This window comes from Hordeum vulgare, chromosome 2H (genome assembly GCF_904849725.1).
Source record: "Hordeum vulgare subsp. vulgare chromosome 2H, MorexV3_pseudomolecules_assembly, whole genome shotgun sequence".
Lineage (NCBI taxonomy): Eukaryota > Viridiplantae > Streptophyta > Magnoliopsida > Poales > Poaceae > Hordeum > Hordeum vulgare.
Genome location: NC_058519.1, coordinates 574,489,865 through 574,505,298, shown reverse-complemented (window position 1 = coordinate 574,505,298; position 15,434 = coordinate 574,489,865). Strand labels below are relative to the sequence as shown.

At 41.7% G+C, this 15,434-nt stretch overlaps 1 protein-coding gene across 1 annotated transcript; it reads right to left on the bottom strand.

The window, feature by feature from the left end:
- Positions 1-1,256: 1,256 nt before the first annotated feature.
- On the bottom strand, positions 1,257-8,211 carry LOC123427404 (U-box domain-containing protein 57-like). Its single transcript, XM_045111437.1, is given in 14 exon segments — positions 1,257-1,695; positions 1,930-2,571; positions 2,573-2,674; positions 2,743-2,981; positions 3,088-3,175; positions 3,980-4,011; positions 4,014-4,095; positions 4,170-4,238; positions 4,331-4,439; positions 4,541-4,629; positions 4,756-4,815; positions 6,055-6,177; positions 7,772-7,894; positions 8,021-8,211. Coding segments are annotated over 14 exon segments (1,983 nt in total). The 5' UTR covers positions 8,048-8,211; the 3' UTR covers positions 1,257-1,497.
- Positions 8,212-15,434: the final 7,223 nt, after the last annotated feature.

Below are 15,434 nucleotides of genomic sequence, written 5' to 3'. Positions count from 1 at the left end.
GCGCGCGCGCAACACACACACACACACGAAGACTCCAATCTAGCTTCACTTTTGACCCCTCTTAATGGTTTGCCCTACAGTCAATAAAAAAGCACTCATGAGGTGTTTCGGAACAAATAGAAGTTGCGATTGAGCCCTATGCATCAGACCGAAGGGAGTAAATGAACTAGTAGCAAATAAAGACTAAAATATCCTCACAACATTTTAGGGGTCATCACACACTGGTTAAACAAAATTCTCATGGAATTTCATCTATATATACTCACAAACACATGAACTCCTTAACCGTTTTTGTTATTAATTATGCAGAACCCAGAAAAGAGCACTACATGCAGTTACAACTTGTGTGGAACTCGGTCCTGTTGTGATGTCTTGGGCTCCTTTATATAATCTGCAGTATGGTCATGGCCTCCCCTCCTTCAAGTAGGTGTGTGTTCGTGTACGAGTAGGATTCCACAGTGTTCAGGGTATGACCGGTAGTATCTTACTAATTAACCTACGGGGCTTCCTTTATGGAACCCACAGCATACACCAACTGGGCTAATGGTCTCATGTGGGGCTCAAAGGCATGCTAAACCTCGGCCCCTATCCCTCATATGATGTATACACGGAGATATGATAGTATGACTAGTCACTGTCAAACCCCCGTCGGTATTTTTAATGAAATCAAGAGGGAAACAATCTATGAGGGCTGGTCGAGCTAAGGCGTGACATCTTAACTCAAAAGCTTTCATGTTTTGTGTTGTTGGTTGGTCAAGGAACCCAACACGATATCAGCTTCCTCTCTGCCTCCGTCTACCAAGTTTGTTCAGGACAAAGAGAAGTGCCTCCTAAGTTCCAAATGGCTATTTTGGCATGTTGCCACACTGTGAGATTGCGTGTAAGGTGAACCAAATAGTTATCTTTGGTGATGATATATTTCCTATGTTGTGGGTGTTTCAAAATTTGAAGCACAAGGCACACAACCTTGAGTTGAGGCATGACAGTGCACCTGTTGTATCTTGATTTGCATGCAAATCTTCTGGCATTAACTACCCAAAATGTTCAAAATCTGATCCAACATCACAGGACCGAGAAGAAGCACCATGGAAAGGGGAAGAATCACCTGCCTCCTCCCATTTTTCTCCATTTGTCTTCCTTGTGCGAATGAGAGGGCCCTTCAAGCCCTGCGCTTGCAAAGCTTTCCATTTCACCACCTCCCTTCTCCGGCAATGGCTAGCAAGAAGAACGTGGTGGTGCGTCCAAACACAACGACATATATAGGACACTCTATAACATGATGCATTATATCCACATTCTCGCTGACTAGCCCATCACAAACCTGATGTAGCCCAAGTGAGATCCGCAACCGGCAACACTGCATTTGCCGTAATGAGATCCACTAGAGATTGTGAACATAACAAGATCAACTAGAGCTGAACTAGTTACAGCATGTACAGACCTAGGCAGCAAGTTATACCTATAGATATGGCCCTAATGTCGTCAAAAGATCGAGGTTCAGGAACCTGGCTGCCTCTGCTGCTCAAGGTACTCCTGGATGGAAGATACGAGGGCACGATTAGGGACAAGAGCCCGATTTGCCAGCAGCAAGTTCGTCATCGGAGACCTGTTGTTCCCGCCATCAAACCAGCGCCTTATGGCCTCCGCTTCGTAAGTGAATCCATCCGATGCCACTTGAGGATCCTTCATAATATCCTGAAATGTACAAGTTACCACCCGGTGGTTATTAGGTAGGAAAACTTTAACAAATAAATGCATTATAGCCATTTCAAGTAAGAAGGCAAAATATGTTATTAACTGGCCCCTATCAACCTTCAAAAATTGTTGTCTAACATGTTTCCACATGAATAAAACAACTCCTATCCTAATATAAGAACATGTCGACCCCGAGCTATTGGAAATGCTACAAATGATGACAAAAGTTATTACCATGCGAATTGGACAAATCAAGTTATCAGGCACGCAGCTTCCTCTAACTGCTGATTGGACACATGGCCATGAGGCTACAGGAGGCTTCCTGATAAGGGGCTCAATAACTGACCATACTTTTGTTAAGAGATCAGGTCTCTTCTCCCTCGTCATTTCCACACAGCTAAGAGCAACGACGGCTAACTGCTTGGCTTGTACATAAGGCCAGTTCCCTGCTGATTTATCAATCAGCGTGTTCAAGTGATCATTCTCCAATGCCTCTGAAACTTTCTTTCCAATACTCAAGGGAGGCAGTCCAATCAGGAGAAACAGGATGATAACACCCAGAGAGTAGACATCAGAAAGGGGTGTGAGCTCTCCGGTGGTGAGGAACTCCGGGTCCAGATATGGCAACCTGGTTCTCAGAGCTGGTTGGTGGTTGCCGGGCTCAAGAAACAGGGTTAACATACCAAAGTTGCAGATCTTGCTTCTGAAGTTGGCGTCGACGAATATATTACAAGGCCGTAGATCGCCATGGACCAAAGCATGAGGCTCACGCGAATGCAGGAAAAGCAGCGCAGAACAAATCTCACCGATGATCTGTGTGCGGATCTGCCATGAGAGAGGTGGGGAGCCATTAGCACAAACAATGTGATCTTGGAGGGTTTCCTTTTGGTAACCACTCGTACACAAGAGCTGAAACTTCAGAACATTTTCCAATGCAGTTGACAATGTTTGGATGTCTGCCTTGACGAAGAATAGAAACCTACGATAACCTTATGTTAGAAACACAATCATACTAGGAGACACAATCATACTAGGGGCATAGGCTACCTCTTGTTGAAATAAAGTATCAGATCTGGATAGTTTGATGGCTACTGTGGTGTCGTGTATAATGCCTTTATATACACGTCCATATTCGGTATCTCCAACCTTGCACAGGTCACTGAAGTTCTGTGTTGCTTGCAGCAAATTTGTGATGGGAAACTCGAGGAAAATCTGAGGATTTTGATCCTGCAGCTCATTCAGCTGTCGCACCGCATTGTCTCGCTCACGTTTAAATCGCTGGCATTCTGCATTGCATTAGTGTATCTTACATGTTGCTGGTACAAATTTATGTAACTATTTTTCAACAATGAAGAATGAAAAGCTAGACAAGTTCCCGGTTAGTAGAACTACCCATGTTTGCCTTCTCTGTTTGAAGGTCAGACTGACGCTTTAACCTAGCAACCTCCTCTTCCAGAGCAAATATCTTCCTTTGCTCCCCCTATATGCAATTCGTGTCATTATGTAAACGGCACCTTGCTAGTGGCACAAACTACAAAATACAAGGAACTGCAAGGAATACATAAACGTTGGCCCATATAGAGGCAAATCAGATGCCAGCATCATGACATTAATAACGGCAACAAGATTTCCTCCAAACCCACACTCAACTGTTTACGAAAATAAAACTTAGGAAAAGCAGAAAATAACAAAAGGATCAACGATCAGCTTGGCATTAATCTTTAAAGGGGAATGAGGGGCGTGATATAGTAGGGGTAGATGTTCACATGAGTATATTTGCTTTTCAAACTACCGATGAAGCACCGATACGGCGACACGGATACGACGATAAGGAAATGGGAACACGGGATAAGGCAATTCTAGAAACAGTGATTCGGCGATACGGCTAGTATACACAAATAATTAATAAAATGCTATGTAATAAGGAAAACAAATAATTTTGAGAAGTGAGATAGATTAAAATATTGCACCATTAATAAAGACAGCAACAACAGCAGGTAGCAGCAACCCTTTTTCTTCGTCAGCAGCAGCTCAAGGCGTGTATAAAAAATCATGGCTAGGACTAGCAGCAACAGCACGCCAGCAGCAGCCATGTAAAAAAAATGTCACCAGTCGTGACTCGCAACTAACCCAAGAGCTAAACTAGTAAATATACTACGGGATGATGGTATTGCCAAAATAAGCATCCAAGAGAGAAACCTAAAAAAGAAGATGGAAAATATAATGATGCCACCAATAGCAGTGAACTAGAATTTAAGTCTTCAGAGATGGAAAAGTAAAGCACCGGAACAACTGCCTTCAAATCATGAATACGTTGAAGAATATTTGAACAGAAGGGTATGCATGGTGGCTCAAAGACTTCACACTTTTCTGGTAGCAAATGATATCTCCGGGCCCAATCTGCAAGAAGAACAGGACCAAGAAAGTGTTTAAGAGGGCGTGGAAATGTGAAGATGCTTGCACAAAATAAAGACCTGGTTTTGTGAAAAGGTAATATCGGCATCCATCTCTTCACACATGACAGAAGGTTCGAATTTGATTTCCTGCATATTAAAGTGAGAAAACAGAAAATGTAGTGGTGAAAAACTGCATTAGAGATTAGGAGCGGCAAGGTTGCAGAAATGCAAAACCAGACCTCATGCAATTCCATTTCCTCGTCTGCACAAAAACCAGCTAGATTTCTTAGTTTCGGAAGAATATCTGAAGGCATTGATGAAGCTTTTACAAAAAGCTTTCCAATATATCTGTGAGCCTCATTCAGAGAACAGAGCATAAAACTTAAAGATCTCAACTGATAAACAAAAAAGAACAAGAGAGTTTTAAATTTAAAGTAAAAGGTACTGACCGTATCTGTGTTTTTTCTGGGTCATAAAGCTTTAAAAACAATAATGTATCATTGTTGCTCACATTTTGTGGGCAAGAAGCATTGAGCACCTACAAGGAGCCAATGGTGGGAGAATTTAAATAAATAAACTGTTGGATTGAACAAGAAGGGTGCTTTTTACAGACACACGCAAAGGAAAAATATAGATATGTTCAAGTTCAGGTTTCAGGATCAACCTCCAAAAACAGCCGCACACCATCAGGTTTCAGGAAACGTAGTCTAGCAAGGCTACTCACCTGCAAGAGTAATTATTTGTAATTATCCTTTCATATAAGGCGCCATTGGTTGCCTAGGTTGCATGAGCTAGACGAGCTAGCGCGGACTACAACTACAGGGTACGGCGCTGGTTGGTTGCATGTACTACATAAGTGTGCCAGGCTAGCTCAAACCCTGAGGGGATCCCTTATTCTTATTGCAGGGGAACTAAAGAAGGCTAATTTGAGTTTCTCCATCATGCAGCATTAGAATTGTGCTAGACTCATGATTAGTTTAGTAATTATCATGTATTAACTACGAAACAGTTGTAAGCATGAATTAAGATATATCAAGATTATTAGCCATAACATAAACATTGGCTGTGACTTCTTAATTCTAACTAGCAGGTCGAAGGACCTAGGCAACGGCGCTCGCCCTCATCTAAGCACTGGCAGGTGCTCGAAAGGCCTATTCAATAATATAGGAAGATACTAGACAATGTAGCATATTTGTTTCTTCACACAATAGGATATGGATGATAAGATGCTAACAAATAGATACATCCATAGATAAGATAAGAAAAAAAAAAACAGGGACTAGCTCCTGGTGTCATCTTTCTGTAATAAGAAAATAAGTCAGGCATCCTTAAACGAAGTGGGCTTAGTGACCGCTTGCATAGCCACAGTGACGCTGTTATGACCGGTACGACGTACCAATGGAGGAGGCCCAATGGGCAGGGTTAGTACGGGCTTAGCCCAAGTTATCTTAGCTATCTTAGAGTCCAAGTTATATTAGAGTCCAAGTTATCTTAGTTATCTTAGCTATCTTAGAGTCCAAGTTATATTAGAGTCCAAGTTATCTTAGTTATCTTAGAGTCCAAGTTATTGAGATTATATAAACAGATGTAAACAGTTATTTTGGAATTAAGCAATAAGACAATTCTATTGCACGGCTCCCAGAGGAGCCGGAACCCTAACCCTAGCCACCGCCTCCTCTACTCGCCGCTGCCTCCTCCCTACGCCGAGACGGCGCCGTCGCGCCGGCCGCGGCGCCCTCGTCTCCTCCAACCTCCCTCCTACCCTTATAACCTAAGGCAGAGGGCCGGTAGAACCCTAGTTTCTACCAGACGCCCAATTTCCAACAGATAAGATGATAACAACCAAGCTAACTAGACGCAAACGGGCTACTCCCAAAGTCTGCCAAGAATAATTGTATCAAGAACCAGGAAGAACATAAGTTAAAACAACAGTCAGAACATAGCATGGACAATGCCTTCTTACAGATAGATTGTTTTCTTCGGTAGAGAATAGCCTAGAAGGACGCAATGTCCCGTTTTCCCTTCTACAAAACAACCAGAGGCGCTGAAATTGAACTGGGATGCTGAACTCTACTGCAATTTCCTCCTGTGAACAACTTAGCCAATTAATACTGAAGTCACTATGAACCATCAGAAACAATAGGATGGAGACAAATATACTTGTCTGCTTGCACAAGATATATCCATAAACAACATAAAAATAGAAACTCGTCATTCAGTCTTACAACTGATGGAAGATAGAAAATCCTGCCGATCATCTGGAATGCTTCAGCTAACACATTTGGGGTAGAAATTTCTTAGCAAATTCAATGATACCGGTAATCGTGTACGTGCAATAAACAATAATATTAGGCAATATATTAATTGCATTGCACACTAAGGCTGGTCATAGTGGGGAGTATCATATAGTAGTATCATGCATATGATACTATTGTATGATACTACCTTCATAGTGCATAGTATCATAAAGTAGTATCATAGATGACCTTATTTATTGACATGCATGACACATAGTAGCATAGCATTTAACATGTTACGGTATCTACCTATGTTACTCTGACCCTCTCTCTCTTCTTTAATTGTCTGCCACATCAACATGTTTGCTAGTCCCAAGTACATGATAGTACATTAGTTACTCCCACTATGGCCAGCCTAATATTTGGCACTATCATAATTACATGTTGATATTTTGTAGGATATAATTAATTGGTTCGCATTGGCGCTGATATTTAGGTATGCCATTAATTAAGGGAGGACACTAACCTTGTTAGCGCAAAACACATGGACGGGTGAGATGTGTTGGATCTCCGCAACTCACTCTTTTCATATTAAGTTTAGAAGTATAGAAGTATAGATATCGATGGAATGGACCATACATAGTAAGAACTATAAATTCAGCTTGAGCTCCATTGCCCTTGTTTAAAAATAATGGCATGCCACAAAAATCATAATATTGGTATCCCTGGACATAGCCCCTTTCTCTGTTATACTAAGAGAAGATGCTGAGGGGGATGATCATGTGGCACAAATTATTTTTTGCAATTGAGTTAGGTGAGATGAAGACAAGTTTAGGAAGCTCCAACCTAGAGATTCAAGTTGAGAGAGCCAAGTGAGGAATTTGTGATAGTTTAGGGGGTTCTAATGCAGTTTTCTCATTGCAATAAGATGCACCAGTGTAGAGTGATGAAAGTCAATCTCTATATAGCTCTGTTAAATGACATGCAACAAGTCTACAACCACTCAAACCTGTTATACTCCATACTCCATTGAAGAAGGGGTGAAGTGGAAAGTTTGTACAGCTACTCATGATTTCCGCAATAGAGTTACATTAAGAAAACTTCACATGAAAATGGCTTGGCATTACTTAACAAACAGAATACTACTCCCTGAGTCCTACAATGTAAGCTAACAACAGAGCACACAACCAGAATCAGAGATGTTGAAATGCTTGCGGAGAGGACTAAATGAGATATCGTCCGCATAATCAGCACGAAAAAAATCCTAGGGGCAAAGTCAAGGCCTGACTTCTCCTAAACTAAGAGCCTAGTTATCTCAGTTCCTTGAAGTCTTACTGATAGATCTGTTAAAAAAAGAGTACACAATCCTATAGACCAAATCTAGGGTTTAAGCTTTCTAGTGAAACAGTGGTCGTTCTAGTTAAAGATAAAGCAAGGTGGTACCTTCAATCGGGATATAGGCATGTTATTCGGTATCTGGAAAGCCCTCACCCTGTCGAAGTCGACAAGATCAAAATAGAAGCCATCGTTTCCGATGTGTGAGGAGAAATCTTCTTCCCTTGCCACCTGGGGAAAAGCGGGCAAAGAAACATCAATAACTAGATCGGAAGCTGATCATCATAGATACCTGCGCCGCTGCCTCGGATCAAATATTCATCGACCAAAAATCTTCAGAAGTGGGGGGTTGCGGACCTTTATGCTGATAGTCCCAGGTGGCATCGCCGCAGCCGAGCGACGAGAAGGAGGTTCCGAACTTCGCTCGCCGCGGTCAGCTCCCCCTCGAAGTTGTTCGAAGCAGCAGCGAGCGCCGGCGAATGCAGCCGCCGTGGAGGTTTAACGGGGTATTTGCGGTTTTCGCCAAAACTCAATCGAGGCCCCCACGCCCTTAAGGGCATCTCCAACAGTTTGTTGGTTAGCTTGTTGGTAAAATATGCCATGTCATCAACCAACACCTTAACATACAACTACTTCAATGGGTTGTATCTAGTTTGCCCAATAAGATGTGATGTAATAAATAAGGTGCTCTCTCATTCTACATTGGAGCTTGTGCAAGGGTGTTGGTTAATTTACATACAACCTTGCTCTCTTTCCTCATTTATTGCATGACACATCATCAAAAATCCTATGTGTCAAAATTACCAACAACTATCTTACAACCATTGGAGATGCCCTAATTGCGCATCAGCCCTTTATCACCCGCACACGCCATCTTCCAAGGCTTGAAGCGTGGGACCCACGCAGTTTAGAGCAGCATTCAACTTGGCGCCCGTCAACTTGCAAACAACTTCGTGGGCAAAGGGAAGCTGCCGCCTCAGCTCCCTCTTCCAAACTTGACTTTTCAGCTTTCTTTTGGGAGTTCCAAAGATACTTGCTTTTTCAGCTTCTGTTTGGAAGAACAAGATATTTGCTTTGCATTTTATCTCCTACTTCGGGTTTGTTAGCCCCCTCGTATTTCGAGTTTAAATTTGATCATGAATTCGACTGATAAACTATACGTTACAAAAATTATGTCGTGAAAAAGCTCTTTCAAATGCAAATTGAATAATATACTTATTGTAACACATACCTCGTGATTTTTCTAGGCATATACTAGCAAATGTGTTCGTCCGTTGCAATAAACACCCAATCATAGTTGTGGTTGCGTGATTGCGGAGGTTGGCCGTCGGAGGAATAGTAGAGTGATGTAGGCGGGCTATAAGAGATGCCACATCAAATTTATGTCTAATTCAAGGACTAGAGAAGAGAGAAGAGAAGCACGCTACAAGCTTACATTCAGTTGTAGCACGAGGTCCGATAACCTTTATGGGAGAAAAGGTTGGTCATATATTAACTATACGGCATACTGGGATGACTAACTATTGTATGAGCAGGCTATAAGGTTGGCTACAAGTGACATGATAACTTCATATAGCCGGCTTTGGGCAACTTCATATAGTCGGCTTTGGGCAGCTTCATATAGCCGGCTTTGAGCATGGTTAATAATATAACCAACTGTTCACTATATAATGTTGTTATGTCACATGTAGTCACCATTTATAGTCACTCCTATGATAAGGTTAGCTATAAAAGTAGTATTTTTCTTCACCTTCTCTCTTTCTCCCTCTTTCTTTATATTTATGGGAAAATTGAATTTATACCCTTAGTTGTGTCACACTCTGTAGGTTTACCCCTAGTTGAAAACCCTCGTTCTTACCCAAACCACTTTGCTCATCTTATGTTTTTGTCCTTCTGTCTCAATTACGTCCAGTTAGTCTCGTTTGACGGTGTGTTGACTGTCTGTGAACTTTTCTTTGGACCATTTTGCCCCTACTTCTTCACTCTAGCGAGACAATGCCAAGTGGGACTCATCGATGAGAAAACCATCTCACTACCATGTGGGACCCATGACAAAACAAACCAAATAACTAATGGACACTGACATTTTGTAAACACCACATTAATTTCCCATCACATTTTGGTACAATAATTAACACAACATTAATCAATTAAAACAATAATAATAACACAAAATATATCCATGGAAACGTATTCGTCGAATGAGAGAAGGAGGATGAGCTCGTCTCTGGCATTGGAGTCGGATCCAACGACCTCGGTGCGACCGCGACCACCATGACCTTGTCCACACGACGGGCGCCAAGGTTGGGCACCGGCCACTGCCTTTGTCGTCCCCACTAGCCATTAATGGGATCCATGGTGCAGCGGCTGCCTAGGTTGCCACCGACGGGATCCATGGCGTCGCCATCACCTAGGTTGGCCGGGATCCATCGCACCGCCGCCACCTAGGTTGGCCACCGACGGGATCCATGGCACCGTCGCCGCCTTTGTTGGACACCAACAGGATCCATAGCGCTGCCTCCTAGGTTGGCCATTGATGGGATCCATGGCCGCCGACGAGATCCGTGGCGCCCCTGCCTAGGTTGGCCACTGACGGGATCTGGTGAGCCACCACCGTCGGGGACCCCGCTGGCCTTCCCTCATTGGAATTGACTACAACAGGCCGCACGTGGGCGCCGACGTGGTTGGTTGCATCGTGGCCCTGCTCGTACCTTGGCGGTGGAGCACCGAGCGTAGTGAAGGGGATGTGTGTGTGAGGGAGAGATAGAGGTGGGGTGGGGATCTAGGACTAGGGTTTGACTGGTTGAGGGAAATAAAAGGAAATCTCAGAAAGTGATGGGTCCCACTTGGCAGCATCTCTCCACACAGTGAAGAAGCAGGGGAAAATGGTCCAACAAATAGCTCACACACGGTCAAATGGCACTAACTGGACGGAACTGTGACGAAAGGGCAAAAGCATAAGGAAACCAAAGTGAGTTGGGCAAGAATGATGGTTTTCCAAAACTAGGGGTAAACCTGCCGAGGGGGCACAACTAAGGGCACATAATTAGTTATCCCTATATTTATTATATCTCCTTAGGAGCACACACTACAGGAATCAGCTTCTTTGCCATCTGCCATCACAAACGGCAAAGACTAAATCCCGGACGGCAAAGACAAAACAACTGACGGCAAAGAATCTCACGGCCGGCAAAATTTCTGCGTCAGCCTACGACGGCATAGGACCTTCTTTGCCGTCTGTCCCCCCAAAGCGGACGGCAAAGCTCTTTGACGTCAGCTTTCCTTAGGAGCAGTCGGCAAAGTGCTCGAGACGGCAGCCGACAGGCGTTGCCTCCGTTAGGGGTTAACGGAGGCTTTGCCGTCTGCCTCCCCCTTATTATTTGCCGTCTGCTCCCCCTTACTCTTTGCCGTCTGCCTCCTCCTCCTCCCCCCTCCACTCTTTGTCGTCTGCCTCCTCCGCCCCCCTCCTTTGTGCCCTCTTCTTTGTCGTCTGCCCACCCTGGAGGCAGACGGCAAAGAGCCTATATAGACACCCCAGGATGCACAGATGGGTGTCATGTGACACCTTTGCCATCTGCCAGCTGATGGCACAGGTCTTTGCCATCAGCTGGCAGACGGCAAAGAGCCCATATAGTACATGTTTTTTTTGTTTTATATTATTTCACAGCACACACACACACACACACACATATATATATATATATACATATATATTTGACATCACATTTATATAATTCACCACACATATATGATATATAGTTCACCACACATATACTTGCCAACACATATATATAATTCACCACACATATATGATATACATATAAATCAATGTACATCCCCATATATCGAAAGAACCAACATACAAAGTATTGCACCATTTATCCATATATACATATACATATAGTTCGACATTGTTCATCAACTCAAATGAAAACTAGATGATATACATATAAAGTTCATCCATCGACATTGTTCAACTCCATGAATGCCAGCTTCCATGCATGTAGTATATCCAATCTGTAAAAATGTGAATAAGAAAGTCAGAAGAAAAACAAAATATGATGTTTTTCAGCTAATTATGTCATTTTTAGCGGAAAACAAGCTAAGAATATAATATTCATGAGCTAACCAAGGTTCTTATGCCATTTTTAGCTTATTATGGCATTTTGGAGCTAAATGCGTTAATTAAAGCAAGGATAATATAAAATAGGAGAAGAAAGAGGACGAGGAGGACAAGAAGAAGAAATCAAGAAGAAGGAGGAGAAGGACTAGAAGGTCCTTGACCTTCTCCTTCTCCTCCTCCTCCTTCTCCTTCTCCTTCTTCTCTTCTTCTTCTTCTTCTTTCTTTCTTATCATTTTTCCTATTTCTTCTCCTCTTCTCCTCTTGTTGGAGCTAAATTACCTAATTATGTATTTTTGGAGCTAAATGGGCTAATTATCCCATTTTAGAGGAAAACAAGCTAAGTATATAATATTCATGTGCTAACCAAGGTTCTTATGCCATTTTGAGCTTATTATGGTATTTTGGAGCTAAATGGGCTAATTATGTCATTGTTGGGGAAATTAAAGCAAGGATAATATGAAAGAGGAGAAGAAAGAGGAGGAGGAGGAGAAGAAGAAGAAATCAAGAAGAAGGAGGAGAAGGAGGAGAAGGAGGAGGAGGAGAAGGACTAGAAGGTCCTTGGCCTTCTCCTTCTCCTCCTCCTCCTCCTCCTTCTCCTTCTTCTCTTCTTCTTATTCTTCTTCTTCTTTCTTTTCATTTTTCCTATTTCTTCTCCTCTTCTCCTCTTGTTGGAGCTAAATTACCTAATTATGTCTTTTTGGAGCTAAATGGGTTAATTATCCCATTTTAGAGGAAAACAAGCTAAGTATATATAATATTCATGAGCTAACCAAGGTTCCTATGCCATTTTGAGCTTATTATGGTATTTGGGAGCTAAATGGGCTAATTATGTCATTTTTGGGGAAATTAAAGCAAGGATAATATGAAAGAGGAGAAGAAAGAGGGGGGGAGAAGAAGAAGAAGAAATCAAGAAGAAGGAGGAGAAGGAGGAGGAGGAGAAGGACTAGAAGGTCCTTGGCCTTCTCCTTCTCCTCCTCCTCCTCCTCCTCCTTCTCCTTCTTCTCTTCTTCTTCTTCTTCTTCTTCTTTCTTTTCATTTTTCCTATTTCTTCTCCTCTTCTCCTCTTGTTGGAGCTAAATTACCTAATTATGTCTTTTTGGAGCTAAATGGGCTAATTATCCCATTTTAGAGGAAAACAAGCTAAGTATATAATATTCATGAGCTAACCAAGTTTCTTATGCCATTTTGAGATTATTATGGTATTTTGGAGCTAAATGGGCTAAGTATGTCATTGTTGGGGAAATTAAAGCAAGGATAATGTGAAAGAGGAGAAGAAAGAGGAGGAGGAGGAGACGAAGAAGAAATCGAGAAGAAGGAGGAGAAGGACTAGAAGGTCCCTGGCCTTCTCCTTCTCCTCCTCCTCCTCCTCCTTCTACTTCTTCTCTTCTTCTTCTTCTTCTTCTTCTTTCTTTTCATTTTTCCTATTTCTTCTCATCTTCTCCTCTTGTTGGAGCTAAATTACCTAATTATGTCTTTTTGGAGCTAAATGGGCTAATTATCCCATTTTAGAGGAAAACAAGCTAAGTATATAATATTCATGAGCTAACCAAGGTTCTTATGCCATTTTGAGAATATTATGGTATTTTGGAGCTAAATGGGCTAATTATGTTATTGTTGGGGAAATTAAAGCAAGGATAATATGAAAGAGGAGAAGAAAGAGGAGGAGGAGGAGAAGAAGAAGAAATAAAGAATAAGGAGGAGAAGGAGGAGGAGAAGCACTAGAAGGTCCTTGGCCTTCTCCTTCTTCTCCTCCTCCTCCTCCTCCTCCTCCTTCTTCTCTTCTTATTCTTCTTCTTCTTCTTCTTCTTTCTTTTCATTTTTCCTATTTCTTCTCTTCTTGTTGGAGATAAATTACCTAATTATGTCTTTTTGGAGCTAAATGGCTAATTATCCCATTTTAGAGGAAAACAAGCTAAGTATATAATATTCATGAGCTAACCAAGGTTCTTATGCCATTTTGAGCTTATTATGGTATTTTGGAGCTAAATGGGCTAATTATGTCATTGTTGTGGAAATTAAAGCAAGGATAATATGAAAGAGGATAAGAAATAGGAGGAGGAGGAGAAGAAGAAGAAATCAAGAAGAAGGAGGAGAAGGAGGAGGAGGAGAAGGACTAGAAGGTCCTTGACCTTCTCCTTCTCCTCCTCCTCCTCCTCCTTCTTCTTCTTCTCTTCTTCTTCTTCTTCTTCTTCTTCTTCTTCTTTCTTTTCATTTTTCCTATTTCTTATCCTCTTCTCCTCTTGTTGGAGCTAAATTACCTAATTATGTCTTTTTTGGAGCTAAATGGGATAATTATCCCATTTTAGATGAAAACAAGCTAAGTATATAATATTCATGAGCTAACCAAGGTTCTTATGCCATTTTGAGCTTATTATGGTATTTTGGAGCTAAATGGGCTAATTATGTCATTGTTGGGGAAATTAAAGCAAGGATAATATGAAAGAGGAGAAGAAAGAGGAGGAGGAGGAGAAAAAGAAGAAATCAAGAAGGAGGAGGAGGAGGAGAAAAAGAAGAAATCAAGAAGGAGGAGAAGGAGGAGGAGGAGAAGGACTAGAAGGTCCTTGGCCTTCTCCTCCTCCTCCTTCTTCTCTTCTTCTTCTTCTTCTTCTTCTTTCTTTTCATTTTTCCTATTTCTTCTCCTCTTCTCCTCTTGTTGGAGCTAAATTACCTAACTATGTCTTTTTGGAGCTAAATGGGCTAATTATCCCATTTTAGAGAAAAACAAGCTAAGTATATAATATTCATGAGCTAACCAAGGTTCTTATGCCATTTTGAGCTTATTATGGCATTTTGGAGTTAAATGGGCTAATTATGTCATTTTTGGGGAAATTAAATCAAGGATAATATGAAAGAGGAGAAGAAAGAGGAGGAGGAGGAGGAGTAGAAGAAATCAAGAAGGAGGAGAAGGAGGAGAAGGAGGAGGAGGAGAAGGACTAGAAGGTCCTTGGCCTTCTCCTCCTTCTCCTCCTCCTCCTCCTCCTCCTCCTCCTTCTCCTCCTTCTCCTTCTTCTCTTCTTCTTCTTCTTCTTCTTTCTTTTCATTTTTCCTATTTATTCTCCTCTTAAATGAGCTAAATTACCTAATTATGTCTTTTTGGAGCTAAATGGGCTAATTATCTCATTTTAGAGGAAAACAAGCTAAGTATATAATATTCATGAGCTAACCAAGGTTCTTATCCCATTTTGAGGTTATTATGGCATTTTGGAGCTAAATGGGATAATTATATCTTTTTGGGGAAATTAAAGCAAGGATAATATGAAAGAGGAGAAGAAAAAGGAGGAGGAGGAGAAGAAGAAGAAATCAAGAAGAAGGAGGAGAAGGAGGAGAAGGAGGAGGAGGAGAAGGACTAGAAGGTCCTTGGCCTTCTCCTCCTCCTCCTTCTCCTTCTTCTCTTCTTCTTCTTCTTCTTTCTATTAATTTTTCCTATTTCTTCTCCTCTTCTCCTCTTATTGGAGCTAAACTACCTAATTATGTCTTTTTGGAGCTAAATGGGCTAATTATCTCATTTTAGAGGAAAACAAGGTAAGTATATAATATTCATGAGTTAACCAAGGTTCTTATGCCATTTTGAGGTTATTATGGCATTTTGGAGCTAAATGGGCTAATTATGTCTTTTTGGGGAAATTAAAGCAAGGATAATATGAAAGA